At 36.8% G+C, this 12,974-nt stretch overlaps 1 protein-coding gene across 1 annotated transcript in view; it reads left to right on the forward strand.

Annotated features, from left to right (window-relative positions):
- Positions 1-4,533: 4,533 nt before the first annotated feature.
- The window catches only part of LOC103772249 (protein EFR3 homolog A-like), a gene marked incomplete at both ends in the record, with an annotated part of 17,446 nt that continues 9,005 nt past the window's right edge, over positions 4,534-12,974 (forward strand). Inside the window, 2 exons of the mRNA XM_008939575.1 lie at positions 4,534-4,655; positions 8,115-8,264. Coding sequence (XP_008937823.1) covers positions 4,534-4,655; positions 8,115-8,264 — 272 coding nt within the window. The remainder of the gene's footprint in view (positions 4,656-8,114; positions 8,265-12,974) is intronic.

A 12,974-nucleotide genomic window follows, 5' to 3' on the forward strand; every position in this document is an offset into this window, starting at 1 on the left:
GTTGGCTGTCCACCAACAACACCCTCAGGTCCTGTTCTGCTGGGCAGCTTTCCAGCCACTCCTCCCTGAGCCTGTAGCATTGCCTGGGGTTGTTGTGACCCAAGTGCAGGACCCAGCACTTGGCCTTGTTAAATCTCGTAGACCTGACCTCAGTCCATGGCTCCAGCCTGTCCAGATCCCTCTGCAGAGCCTTCTACCCTCAAAGAGATAACACTCCCGCTTAATTTCTTGTCATCTGCAATTAAAGTGAGGGTGCCTTCGATGTTGGTCCTTTTTGCATTTGTTTGAAGTGCATATGCACATTCACACTCTTCTCATTAACACTGTACTGTGTATAAGAGTCTTGTTTTTAGAATATCATGTCCTCATATGTGATAGTTTCCTAGTAATGAAATACAGTAGTGTTGTCTATCAAAGAGAGTAACTCTTAGTACCAGGACTTCCTACCCCCCATCCGAAACATGAGAAAGTTGCACGCTGCAGAAGGCAGACTGAGGAGCTCAGATATGAAACAAAAAATAATGTTCCATTATTTTACAAGGAGATATTTTAACTAATTAACTCAGAGTTAAATATGATGCGTGCTAATTTTCTGTTCTTGAACTGCTGCAGAAACCTGACCTTTAAAGGCAAGCAGGGTTCTTTAAAAGGTATTCTTTTTCTCTGGCTGTCCTGGCTATGTAAGAGTGATAAGACAGCATAAATATATATAAGAAATTATGTGCTTGGGAATTTAGTTTGAGAGCTTGCATGATTTATTTACAGGACTCACACAATCTCTCTCTCCCTGGTAATGTGATTGATCCAACTTTCTTGACTCAGTCCTTAACAAACATCTTCTGCATAGATAATATGTTCCTTCTTTATTTTGTGATACATTTAAGTGGTTTTATACTGCTTACATTTTATTGATTTCAAAATGAGTGGAAGTAACTTATTACCAGTGTAACTTCCTTTTGTACAATACCTTCTATATTGTATAAATAGAGAAGAAGCTGGTACTGGTAAAACTTCCATGAAGTACCTGTGGGTGATTGCAAGCATTTACTATGACTCAATGACATGTTTTTATCTATGAAAGCTTTGTTAAGTGTATCTCAGACAAGTGCTTGGATGTTCATAAGAGTGTCGTCCGTTTAATAATTTTTATATCTGAAGTATGCTTGAAAGTACCTTAGGTGCTTAGGAGTAAGTTATTCTCTATTCAACAGCAGTAACAGCTTAAGTGCACCACTACTAAAGGAGAAAAATTTCTTTAATGAAATGGAATTGTATACTTTGCTGAATGACAGTGCAGCTCAGGACTGTTACCACTGTTAGCTTTCCTGTGGCCTAAATGTGCAGTCATCTGAATGCTAACCCTGGAGTATGCTTCAGAAATGCTCTGTGTTCAGTGAGTGAAATTGTTTTGTTATATACACGAAGAAATAAAAAAAAAAATTGCCCTTTCTGGATATTTTACAGTGCATGCCATTTTGAGAGGTATAACTTCTGGGTACCTGCTTCACTGCTACAAAACTACATTGTGATGTAGGAGAAATGTCCACGGCCAGAGAGAGTCCCTGACACTTCCTTGGCCTAAATTTGTCATTTATTCTTACAAAGAATTTCTCAGTACAATAAATCTTTCCTCGAAAGAGTTGTTAGTTATATAAAGTTTTTGCGTTTTAAGATCCTGTCAATCACATGATTTTGTATTTTTAGATAATATTAATATGCTAATATTAAATGATAAATGAATTAATATTCTCAGAGCCAATCCCATAGTATTTTGTATTTTTTAAACTTTTTCCTTCAATTATTTTGTATGCTTTTATGGAAGTTTGGTGGGTGAATCAGTTGTAGACTTGAATGCCTGCAATGTCTGGAAATACTAAGATTGTATTGCATTGTTGTTTTTTTTTCTTTTTAACCACTGGACTTAACTTTTTATTAAATTGTAAGGACTAATTAGGTTCCTGTCTTTAAAAAAAACTTCAGAAAGTTTTATAATTAATAATTCAATGAAAGAAGCCAGTGAGACAGAAGACATTGAAAACATTTTCCAAGGTCCGTTGGGAAGGAAATTACAATTTTAATAATCCACTGTACTGAAAAAAAAACATGGTTGCTGGTGGTGGACTGTCTTTTAAACTGTGACAGTAGATGATACAGAATTGGTTTATAACTGTATACCAGTTTATCACCAGACTATACAGGTTATTCTGTACAGGAGGGCATCTAAAATGAGCTAGTATTATACAATTTTGCTCCATTTTCAGTAACAGTTAAAAATACAGTTTTACAACTTTTCTTGTTTTCTGCTGAGCCTGTAGCTTCCAGGGGGTGAACTTGTAAGAGATGTGTTCTAGGTAAAATCAAAAAAAGACTAAAACAACGAGTAGAGAAATTGGTGGATTTTTTTTCTGAAATGCAGGACTAAGCTTGAAAGCCACCTAAAAACCTCCACAAATCAGTATGCTTTAGATTCTGCTATAGTACTTTGGGCTTATTTAGATATATGTGGGTAACATGCTGAGAAAATCAGGTTCTACATTTCAGTAAGTATACAAGAAATGCTGTGCTTAGCAATTGGTAAGAAGAAACTGGGGTGGGAAAAGGTGGAAGAATCTTAATGGGACATTTCTCTGCTTCAGGGCAGAACCAGCCTATGTTCAGCTTTTCCTTTCCCTTTTTTCTTCCCTCTATAGTTTGTTCTTAAAAACCATCAGTGATAAAGAATCCAAAATGTCTCTAGGCAGTTTGCTCCCTTTAGAAAGCAGAGGATTTTTAATGTATAACCTGGGTAGCCATTGCTTCAGTGTAAGGCCATTATTGCTTTTTCTATTACCATTTGACAAAGAAAACCATTCACTTATTTTCTTTTTATGGCTGTATTCTGTACATTGTGAGACATATCTTTTTTGCAGCTCTAGACTAGATAATTTAATGCCTTTCAGTCTTTTTTTAACAGGTGTTTATCTAAAGCTTTGTTTCTTCCTGGAATAGTTGAAGGGCTGTATGAGTTAATTAACCATTTTCAACTGTGATGCTTCAGGGGGCTGCAATACTTCATCTAAGGGTTTATTAGTGCAAATTAGATGGCAAAAATGTCTTCATAGGTGTCCCGGGTAGTACAGATGTATCACAAGATATTGTTTTCTTTTCCACACCAGTATAACAGCATAAGTTTGCTTGAATGTGCAGTTTATTATAAACTGAGGGGGTTTTCTGCATTCAGCTATGTCTGGATTGTATTTGTACAGCTGTTTTAAAGTGGTATTTTGTGTTTGTCATTCCTAAATCACTTCGTTGATATTTTGGGTCCTATTTCCAGTTTGTCAAGAACCAGGCATGAAGTGTGCCTGCAGCTCTGGCCAGCTTAGTGTTCTTTACGAGTTTGATGAGCCCACTCCAGTATCCAAGTCTCAAGTGAACCTCAAATACAGCTGTATTCCAGACAGGCCACTTCAGAGGTTCACCCAGTACATTACTGTAGTTTGATGATTTTCCAAGTGTTTCTATATTCTTCCAAACCCTTCTGCATCTGTCTTATGAGGAGTGTTCTTTTTACAGTGTTTTTTTTGCTTCCCTTTGAGAATTTTCTGTATTTTTTTTTGTCAACAACATCATTGAAGTTAAGCTGTGACAGATGCTGCTTCATCTGGATTCACAAAATCTATGTTGTTGTCATAGGAATAGTTTAGGCTGGGTTGATATGATTTGTTCTTGACAAATCCATGTTGACTGTTATTTACCCCTTTGTTATTTTGTACATCTTTGCAGATTGGATTTTTTTTTTTCAGGGTGTCTTTCTGTGAATGGAATTAAAGTTGACGGGGTTGTAATTCTGTGACTCCTTCATTTTCCGTCTTGTAAAGATAGACAGAACTGACAGGATGCCTCCAAGATTATTTCCCTTGAATTTTGATATTTCAGAATGTTGCTAGTTGATGTGACAGTGACAGTGTACTATTTGAGTGCTTGGACAACTACCTTTAAGGAGGCTGTAGCAAGATGTGCCTCAGTTTGCACCAGGAGAGGTTTAGGTTGGATATTGTGAGAAATTTCTTCACTGAAAAGATTATTAAGCTTTGGGAGAGGCTGCCTGGAGAAGTGGTTGAGTCACCATCCCTGGATGTGTTTGAAAGACTTGTAGATGTGGTACTTAGGGACATAGCTTAATGGTGGACTTCACAGTGTTAGGTTAATGGCTGGACTTAATGATATTAAAGATCTTTTCCAACCTAAACAATTCTATGAATTGATGATGGTCAGTATTCAAGTGTTAAATGTTTCCATACTGTATAGTATCTTGTATTTTACGCAGTTGCACCCTTTCATAATGATCTAAATGAAGTTCTAATAGAAAGATTAAAAAAGAAAATTTAAATTTAGCCTTTTCTTTTCTGAAGTTAAATATTTAAGTATTGTCAAATCTCAGTTGCTTCCTAATCCAGTGTTTTATGCTACTTTTTAAATGAAGCTTAGTATTCATTATTCTCTTTGGGGAAATAAGTGTCAAAAGCTTTTTTAACGTATTTCATTTTCCAGTTTGTCAAATTTGCCAACATTGAGGAAGACACCCCTTCCTATCACAGGCGCTATGACTTCTTCGTGTCTCGGTTCAGTGCCATGTGCCATTCCTGTGACCACGATCCAGAAATACAAACTGAGTAAGTGTCGTTCTCAGCACGTTACAGAAAGCTGCCTGAACACATTAAGAGAGACCATAATACAGCTTTTATTGTGCTGTTTAGAGGAATAGTCTGACTTTTTAAATAGCACTGAATATTGTAAATCTTAGGTGGCTACAGCACCTAGAATACTTAATTGGAATTTTACCTGAACAGTGCCTGCCAGATTGCATGGATTGTCTGCCGAAAGGCACTACTTGTTCCTCCAAATGTGTGTGAGTTGCATTAACTCATTTGAGAAATTAATGGGGCTACATAGATGAACAGCAAAAGCATATTTTGAGTCCGCTATTTGAGAACTGCTCATTAAAATTAAACTTTCTTAGATGTCTGCAGTGTGATACTGTGTGTGAAACTGAAATGCCTTCAGGAATTAGCATTCCCAATTTTTACGTTATATAAGCACCACAATTTTTTTACTTCAGCTCCCCCTAGTGATGTATTCTTGGTACAAATTGCTCATCAATGTTTAACTCATGAGCATTTCAGAAAACTTAAGGCTTTTCAGGCTATGTTATTTGCATCCTTGTTGTACTCATCTTTTCTATTTTCATGCATTCAAATGTGTAGCCAGCTTGGAAAAATCCATGAGCTGAACATTTATTCAGCCCTTTGGGTGTACTGTTCTGTCAGCTGCAATAAGTAAAGACTTTTCTTTAAAGTCTTGCAGTTTCAAAAATCTGTGAACTGCTTTTTTTTTTTTTTTTTAAATGTATGAATACTGCATATATAGCTTAGGAAAAAACAAAAACAATACTAAAATTTCATTCCTCTTTAGTCTTCTGGTTTATTCCTCCTTATTTTTTGTAATTTGCTGCCATCTCATTTGTTGTCCTGTTGCTGTGGCTAGGGTTTCCTTGTAAACTTTCTCTGAGAGGGTTAGGATCAAAATCTGCCTGGTTCTCCTGTACTTTTCCAGTGCCCCTACCTCCCTTCCATTTAGGGAGATTATTCCAGTGGATGCTTTTAAAGGATGACCCCATTAAGTGTTTGGGGAAGGACTGAATATACTTGGGGACCAAAGGGCAAAGGGGTTGGAAACTTCTGAAGCAAGTGTCACTAGGGAGCCAGTGTATAGTGCAGCTCCCTCATAGCTTGGGTTTCTGTCAGGTGCAGGGTATTTACCTGAAGCTATTGCAAAGAGTATGCATAAATTTTATCATAAATATTTTGAGGTTCTGCTTTTTTAGTCTTATTGAAACTAAACCAGAAATTTTAAACTGTTTACCATAAGACATTTCATAAGAGGTTAGGGCAGGAACCTCAGCTCAGGACTTTAACTACTGCTGTCACCTTCATTGCCCCTTGCAAATGAGAAGTAAGGTTAGTAATGAAATAGAACATGGAGTGAATTGAGAGACTAGTACACCCCTGACTGATCTGTCAGGTATGATCTGCCACTCATAAGGATACCCCAAAGTAAAATATCTCAAAGCTTTGATTGCTGCAGGAGTAAGAGAACTGTGCTAATGTTTTGCTCTTCAAATTGTCAACCTGCACCATTATCTCTGCCTCTGAAATGTACTCTAAGACAGGGAAGAATTTTGTCCTGGTCATGTAAGACTGTACATGACCTTGTTTTAAATGCAGTATCTGGTTTAATACCTATCTGAGCCCTCTTTAGAGGTGAAACTTGATGCTGAACTTTCCTAAGTACTTTAGCCTCTATTTTTCAACCCCCTGAACAACAGTAAGGCCATTAAATTAGTGCTAGTGGCACTCCAATACACAAAAGTGGCTTTTTTCCACTGTGTGAATCACCTTTTTTCTCAGGTTAACAAAATGTATAGCAATGTGACTTTTCCCATATCAGCCTAGACAGTTTAAATGTATCTCTTTTGAAAGAGATCTTTATAAACAGGAGTCATCCGTGGAGCTCACATACCAGATTTCCTGGAGGTACTGAGTTAGCTCAACAAAATGGATGAGCTATGACTACAATTCCAAGGGCAGATATCACAAGTAGTTGATACCACTGGTGGGGGCTAGGGAGTAATTCAGCTCATCCTACAGGAGACATCTGGAGTCCCCGTGCACCTGCCATAGCTTGTACTTCCACTGAACTGTCTGGTTTGAGAGGAGGCTTGAACATCATCTAAAAACCTAGTCAGGTAATGTAGGCTTCTGAGTCTGAAACTGAATCTGGCCTGGTGTTGTTTCCCTTTCTGCAGGTGAGGTTAGTGCTAGTATTGAATGTGTCTAAGGTCACTGTATCAGCAAAACTTGATTAGGAACTAATAATTAAAAAGTGTCAGTGATGGAATTCTGGATAGCAGGTGCTTCTCTGGCTCTTTGTGCATCCCTCTTCTTCCCTGTTTTTGCATGTATTAAACTTGTCTTGGAAGCTCCACAATGTTATTGGATCCATATTGAATGCCCATGGCTTTGTTCAGAAATAGCTGAAAAACAGAGGGCTACAGATTTAAGTATTTTAAAATGGAAATCTAAATAAAAAATATTAATTATAGAGTTTGGTTAGCTCTGCAGTTTAGCAAGTGTTTCAATGCAGCAGATTTGACTGAACAAAGGCTCGTTATGTCTTGTTGATACTAAAATTAGAATTTAAAAATGGAGGAATGGATTTCAGTAGAAATAAATTTAAATTTTACTGAAGCCCCTGTTTCACTTGATCACTGTATCACCCTTCCTTCTACTTGCTTTCAGTAAGTAAAATTCTATTCCTACCAATTATTATAATGACTAATTTCCTATTATCACTTAAAGTATTTTACCATTCACTTCTTTATACGGATTGTCCCATAAACTGTGTTCAACAAAACAAAATAGCTTACAGCTAGACTTAGTCTTTTAGAATTTACAATAATCTTTCCTTTTTATTGCTTTATTGTTGTTGTTGTTGATCAGTTCTTAGTTAATTGGGTTCAAATGGTTTTACAGTAAAAGTGATGGTTCCTTCTGTGCTGGCTTAAGTTGATAGAACTTGTCTTTGCTTTCCATATTGTGGATCTTGCACAAATCTTAAAGATTTGTTATGAATAATCCACAGCCTTAATTACAGATTTTAAGGACATGATCAGATGGCTCTGATGTCTACTGCTTCAGCTTTGCTATAACTTCACAGTATTTTTTCAGCACTGGAATAGGCTGAGATTCTGCACAGTTCCAACTGATGGGTAGTAAACTGTGTAGAGTTGGTAAGTTTTTACCCATGTGACTTTCTTCTGGAGGTGGCAAACACAGTTTGAGCATTCATTGAACAGTGTCAGCATTACCTTTTACAGATCATCTTCTGTTCAGTTTTTTCAGCTTCCTTATGAGCTATAAAGGTATTTAAAGGCAATATGGGCAAATTTAATAAATTAGCCAAATTACTGCTTTTGAGAACCTAATGGAATTCCACACCACATAATTTTACTGCCTTATAAATAAACAGTGCTATGTTTGTCCTTTTTAGTAATTCCTTCTTTTCTCCCATAGGATCCGCATTGCTGGAATCAGGGGCATTCAGGGAGTGGTTCGGAAAACAGTTAATGATGAGCTTCGAGCAACCATATGGGAACCTCAGCACATGGACAAGATAGTGCCATCATTGCTGTTCAATATGCAGAAGATAGAAGATATTGACAGGTATTGTTATTCCTGCTCACTGGCATGACCATGGTTAGGTTTCTTAAAAATTGTAAATTCTGTGTTTTGTAATGTCAGATACAGAAACTAGCAAGCACAGCTTTTTAGGTGACTCAAATGATTTTTGCTAGTTCTGTTTGTTAAAAATTGACAGTTTAATTCCCATTTAGTCATTAGCAACAACTCTCTGTCCTGTCTACAACAGTACTTAAAATGGGGATTTAACATTTATTTATATGTAGACATCCTTCTCTTTGTGTGCTTTCAATGACTCCTGGGCATATACCTGCCTGGTATGCCTTCAAAAAAGTTCCCTGTGATAACTGTTGTTGAAGATATGACAGTCACCTTACATTTGAAAAGTTGCTTTTTTGGGTCCATGTCTGTATTTGTGTGTAAACACTATGTAGTTGTAAAAAGTGTTTATTGCTAACACTGGGAGATTTCCATGAAACCAGCTGTACAAACAAGCCTAAACGTTTGTTTCATGTCCAACCCTAATTGCTTCAAAAATTGCTTGGGAAGTAGGCTCAGCAGCCTTTCTGTAAGGAGACACTTTTCGTTCTTTCATGGGACACTCAGCTCGCTAGATCTGTCAGGTCTCTCTTTTTTTGGTTTGTTGGGCTTTGGTGGTTTTTGTCCATTCCTCAGCCTTATTTTTCTTCTCTTATTTCTAACTGCCAGTTCCTGTCTCTTCTCTAAAACAAGTTTTCAGACTGAATGACTTAAATCATATTTCCCTTTGTATAGCAAAATTAAACTCCTGATGGAAAAGCTGAGTAAAATAGGATCTGGATCAACCAACCATTTCAAGGAGATCAGTTTATATGTACTACAGGACTAATTTTTGTCATTTGTTGAGCAATGCACTAGTGGTGGTAGAAAACAAATCTGTCAAAATGCAACTGTTAATGAAATATCTGATCTGGCTGCTGAAAACCTTCTGTTGTAATGCACATTCCACAGGAAAAAAAACAAAACACTAATGGTTTTCCAAGTGGCAAGCAGGGGCCTGCTATGACGCATTTATGACAGAAAAGCTGAAAACAGTATTTATAAATCGTTGATCTGCTTCTCTTAAATGATGTTATGCAGAATTTCTTGTCTTCTTTTATATGTGACTTCATATTTGTGGAGCACAAATAGAGCCGTCTTGAAGAGTAGGCGTAAGAAGCATATTGTTCTGGCAGATGGAGTCAGAGTGGTGAGAGAGAAATTCAAGAAAATACCCCAAGTTCTGTCCATAGAAAATAACTGGTTTTGGTTAAGGCTGAAGTACAGATAGGTAAAGCTTACCTTAAAAATCAGTGTGATTTTTACTTGTAGGAACCTTAATAGCTTAATACAACATTCTTCTGAGTATATGTCAGGTGAGACATTTTTTGGAGTTAAGAAGAGTTAAAAAAAAAAGTTTTAAAAAGATCATTGTATTTGTGGATGCTGTTATTTGCCTACATCTGAATGCACATTCTAGCTACGTGACTATCAGAAAAAATTGCAAGTGTAACATTCTAAGAATCAGATTTGTATTTTTCTTAGTTTGTACTTCGATTCTGTTATTAATATAAATTAATAATTGCATTGCATGCTTCAGTATAGTGTAAGGGATGGCCTGAAAGACTCTGTCCCTCCCTCCTTCACGTTTTCTAGGAGAAAATTTAAGAGTCCATCATGTATGGCAATTTGTATGCATCTCTAAAATGAGGGAGGGATGTATGAAACTGGAAAGTCATTTCCTTTGTAACATATTCTTCAGGATAAGTGCAAAGCTAAATGTGCCAGTCATATTTAAGGGAGAAGGGCACTCTGGCACATGTTGTAGCCTTGATTTCAAAGCCTTCTAATATATCTGTAATGTTTGTATACATTGTTTTAGAGGTAGATTAGAATGTGTTTCTTCCTTGGAGTGCGTGAATTGTTTTCAAACATCCCTGTAGCTACTCTGCTGTAATCCTCAAAAACAGTGGTTTACTTCATGTGTCCTGTCATATTTTTTGGCCAGTCCTGGTTTTGTGGTATTAAAGGAGCCTCATGCATGGCATGTTGAGTTGCTCTGAACCGTGTTAAATTTGTGATTAGGGTTTGCTATGGAAACTACTGTACTTCAGAATGTGCCTTCTTCCAGTTCCTTGCTGCCTCCTTTTCTGATGGAAATAACCCACCAGAAAGCTGGTAAAACATTTAAAAGAAGTAGGTCTTGCCCATTTTACTGCAAAATGCATTTCAGGTTTCACTCCTCTGGACCTGTCGTAGTACAGAAGGTGTGGATGTAGAGAAATAGTAGTAAGTTTTTTTTTAAACGTTGCAGTTAGGTTTGTGGAAGGATTTCTGATCTTTGTTTAAAAACCAAGTCAGTGTAACAAAATTGAGTATAAGTTGCACATTTGAATTTAGAAACTTGAGAGGCTATAGAAAGCTTTCCTTTCAAACTAAAAAAAAATAAAACAGTAGTTTTATATTCATTGTCTTTCTTGTGTTAATGCTAAGGAACACTTAGAAATACTTAGAGGTAGGTGCTGTTAAAGTTCAAAACAAAAATATGATTTCTACAGACAATGGGAGATAACTTTGAACATTCTGATGCAGTCTAAGACCAGTTTTAGACTAGGAACACTGGACTGCAATTTCTTCTTTTGACCTATTCTGAAGTAAGAGTCCAAGCAACGCTGAGAAGCCACTTTTCATAGGATCACATATACAAACACTTAAATTTTACCTTATTTTTACTGCATTTTAACTAGAATTTTGCAGATAGACTAGCTCTGTTTGTGTTCTGCAGCTTTTCTTTCCCCCCCACCCCCCTGTTTTTGTGAAGCTGCTGCATTCTGAGGAACCTGTCAAAAGAGCAATGGGAACGACGGCTCCACAGTGTTGTGCGTACCCCTCTGCCTGTCTGTCTGCAGCAGTCCACAGGGGAAAAAATAGGGAGATTGAGGGGCACAGCAGTTGTATATAATTCACCAGGAGTACCACGAAATTGCAGCTTTAGCCAAGTTGTCACGCCTTTTAAAATTCTAATTATTGTGCTTTTGTAGGACTGTGTCTCCTTACCTACCAGAGTGCCTGGGGATTTTTTCTATTACTCAAATCTGACAAGCTAGCAATGTTATTGTAACTTCTGAAACACTGATGTTACCAGAGGCAACAGGATTTTTATATTGCAACTTTGAGATCAAGACCAGGTTAGATGAGGCTTTGAGCAACCTGGTCTAGCAAAAGGTCCCTCTGCTCATGGCAGGAGATAAGGAGATCTTTAAGGTCCCTTCCAACCCAAACCATTCTACTGCAGTAGTCTTTAAATGGTAGAAGGTCACTTGCTATCAGAAGATACTACAATGATGTTAATTTGACTTTTGGCATCTCAGTATTTGATTTTTATAATGCTCTAAAGCTATAGTTTTATGATGCTGAAGAGTGAATATGAACAAAAGCTGATGCTCTTAGTGAACTCTTTAAAACATATTTAATGCACAACCTTGCACTGCAGAACTGACAGTGTGATTCAGGTTTTGGTGTACTTATTTATGCAACCTAAAATAAATTTAATGCATAGTTATTTAATGTAGGTTAATAAATCCTCACTTAAGTTTCTATAATGTATTTGTGCAAAAAAAGTACTTGCTACCTATAGGTACAGTATTTCTCAACAAGTACTACTGCACCTTGGGTGGAACTATTTTGTTTTCTTTCTTCCTCAGCCTTCCACCTCTCAAGTGCTCAATTTAAATGAAAAGTTAATAACAGCTTAATGGTATAATGTGTGAAGTGCCAAAATTCAGAAATATATTTCAGTGCCTTTAATTTGCTCTAGTAATTCAGGTCCCCATGTGCTGTTATGGAAGTGATTTTGGGCAATGGTGGAAAAAAAGGCAAAGCATAAGCCCCACAACCCATAAAATGAACCAAAAAAATTTTACCTAGGCCTGCATCAAAAAGAACTGGGAAACTGGAAACTCTTCTGGAAAGACTCCATGTTTCACTGTTTGCAGTGCAGGTAGTGCTGATTTTAGTGATTCCAAGGTGAGGACAAGAAGCTTGAAAGCTTTTTGATAGAACTGTAGAATTTGGTAGAATGGGTAGAATTCAGGCCTCAGTAGGTCCTAATTTGTCCAAAACTGCATGTAGATGTTTCCTAGTTTTGCTTCTCTTCTCTGCATTCTGTCTTTAATTCAGTACTCTTACTTTTTGTACCATGTTGATTTTAAATAGCCTAATTCCCAGTCAGCAAGAGAAAAGAAAAAAGGTAAAATTACAGTGTTTGAACTTCACAGAAGTTTGGTCATTAGTATAAAACATTAAATCCTTGTTTTCCACAGCAAGATTGAGTCAAAAGTTAAAATTTCCACATGCAATGAAGCTGATATTTAAATGATGATTTAATTCTTTCTTAATTTAAAATAATTTTTATTTTTGATTAGGTCATTCATTGGCATTTTTTAGCACCTGAAGAAATAGCAGCTGTGGTAGTAATGCATTCTTCCACCACCCGTGTCTTTCTTCCATCACGTCATCATTTTTATTGCTCTTTACTATCAGTAGTACGTTTCTATGACTGAAATAACTGATCTTGTTAAAGGACAAATTTCTCAGTGAAACTCATGCAGTTTAACACCCTCCACAGTGTATTTGTCTGATGCAAAGTTTGACAGTCATTTTTTTTAATTTTTTGAATGAAGAAACCGGTTGCTATGTTTAATTTTCAGAGTAAAG

Source organism: Merops nubicus, unplaced genomic scaffold (genome assembly GCF_000691845.1).
Source record: "Merops nubicus isolate BGI_N331 unplaced genomic scaffold, ASM69184v1 scaffold11284, whole genome shotgun sequence".
Classification (NCBI taxonomy): Eukaryota; Metazoa; Chordata; class Aves; order Coraciiformes; family Meropidae; genus Merops; species Merops nubicus.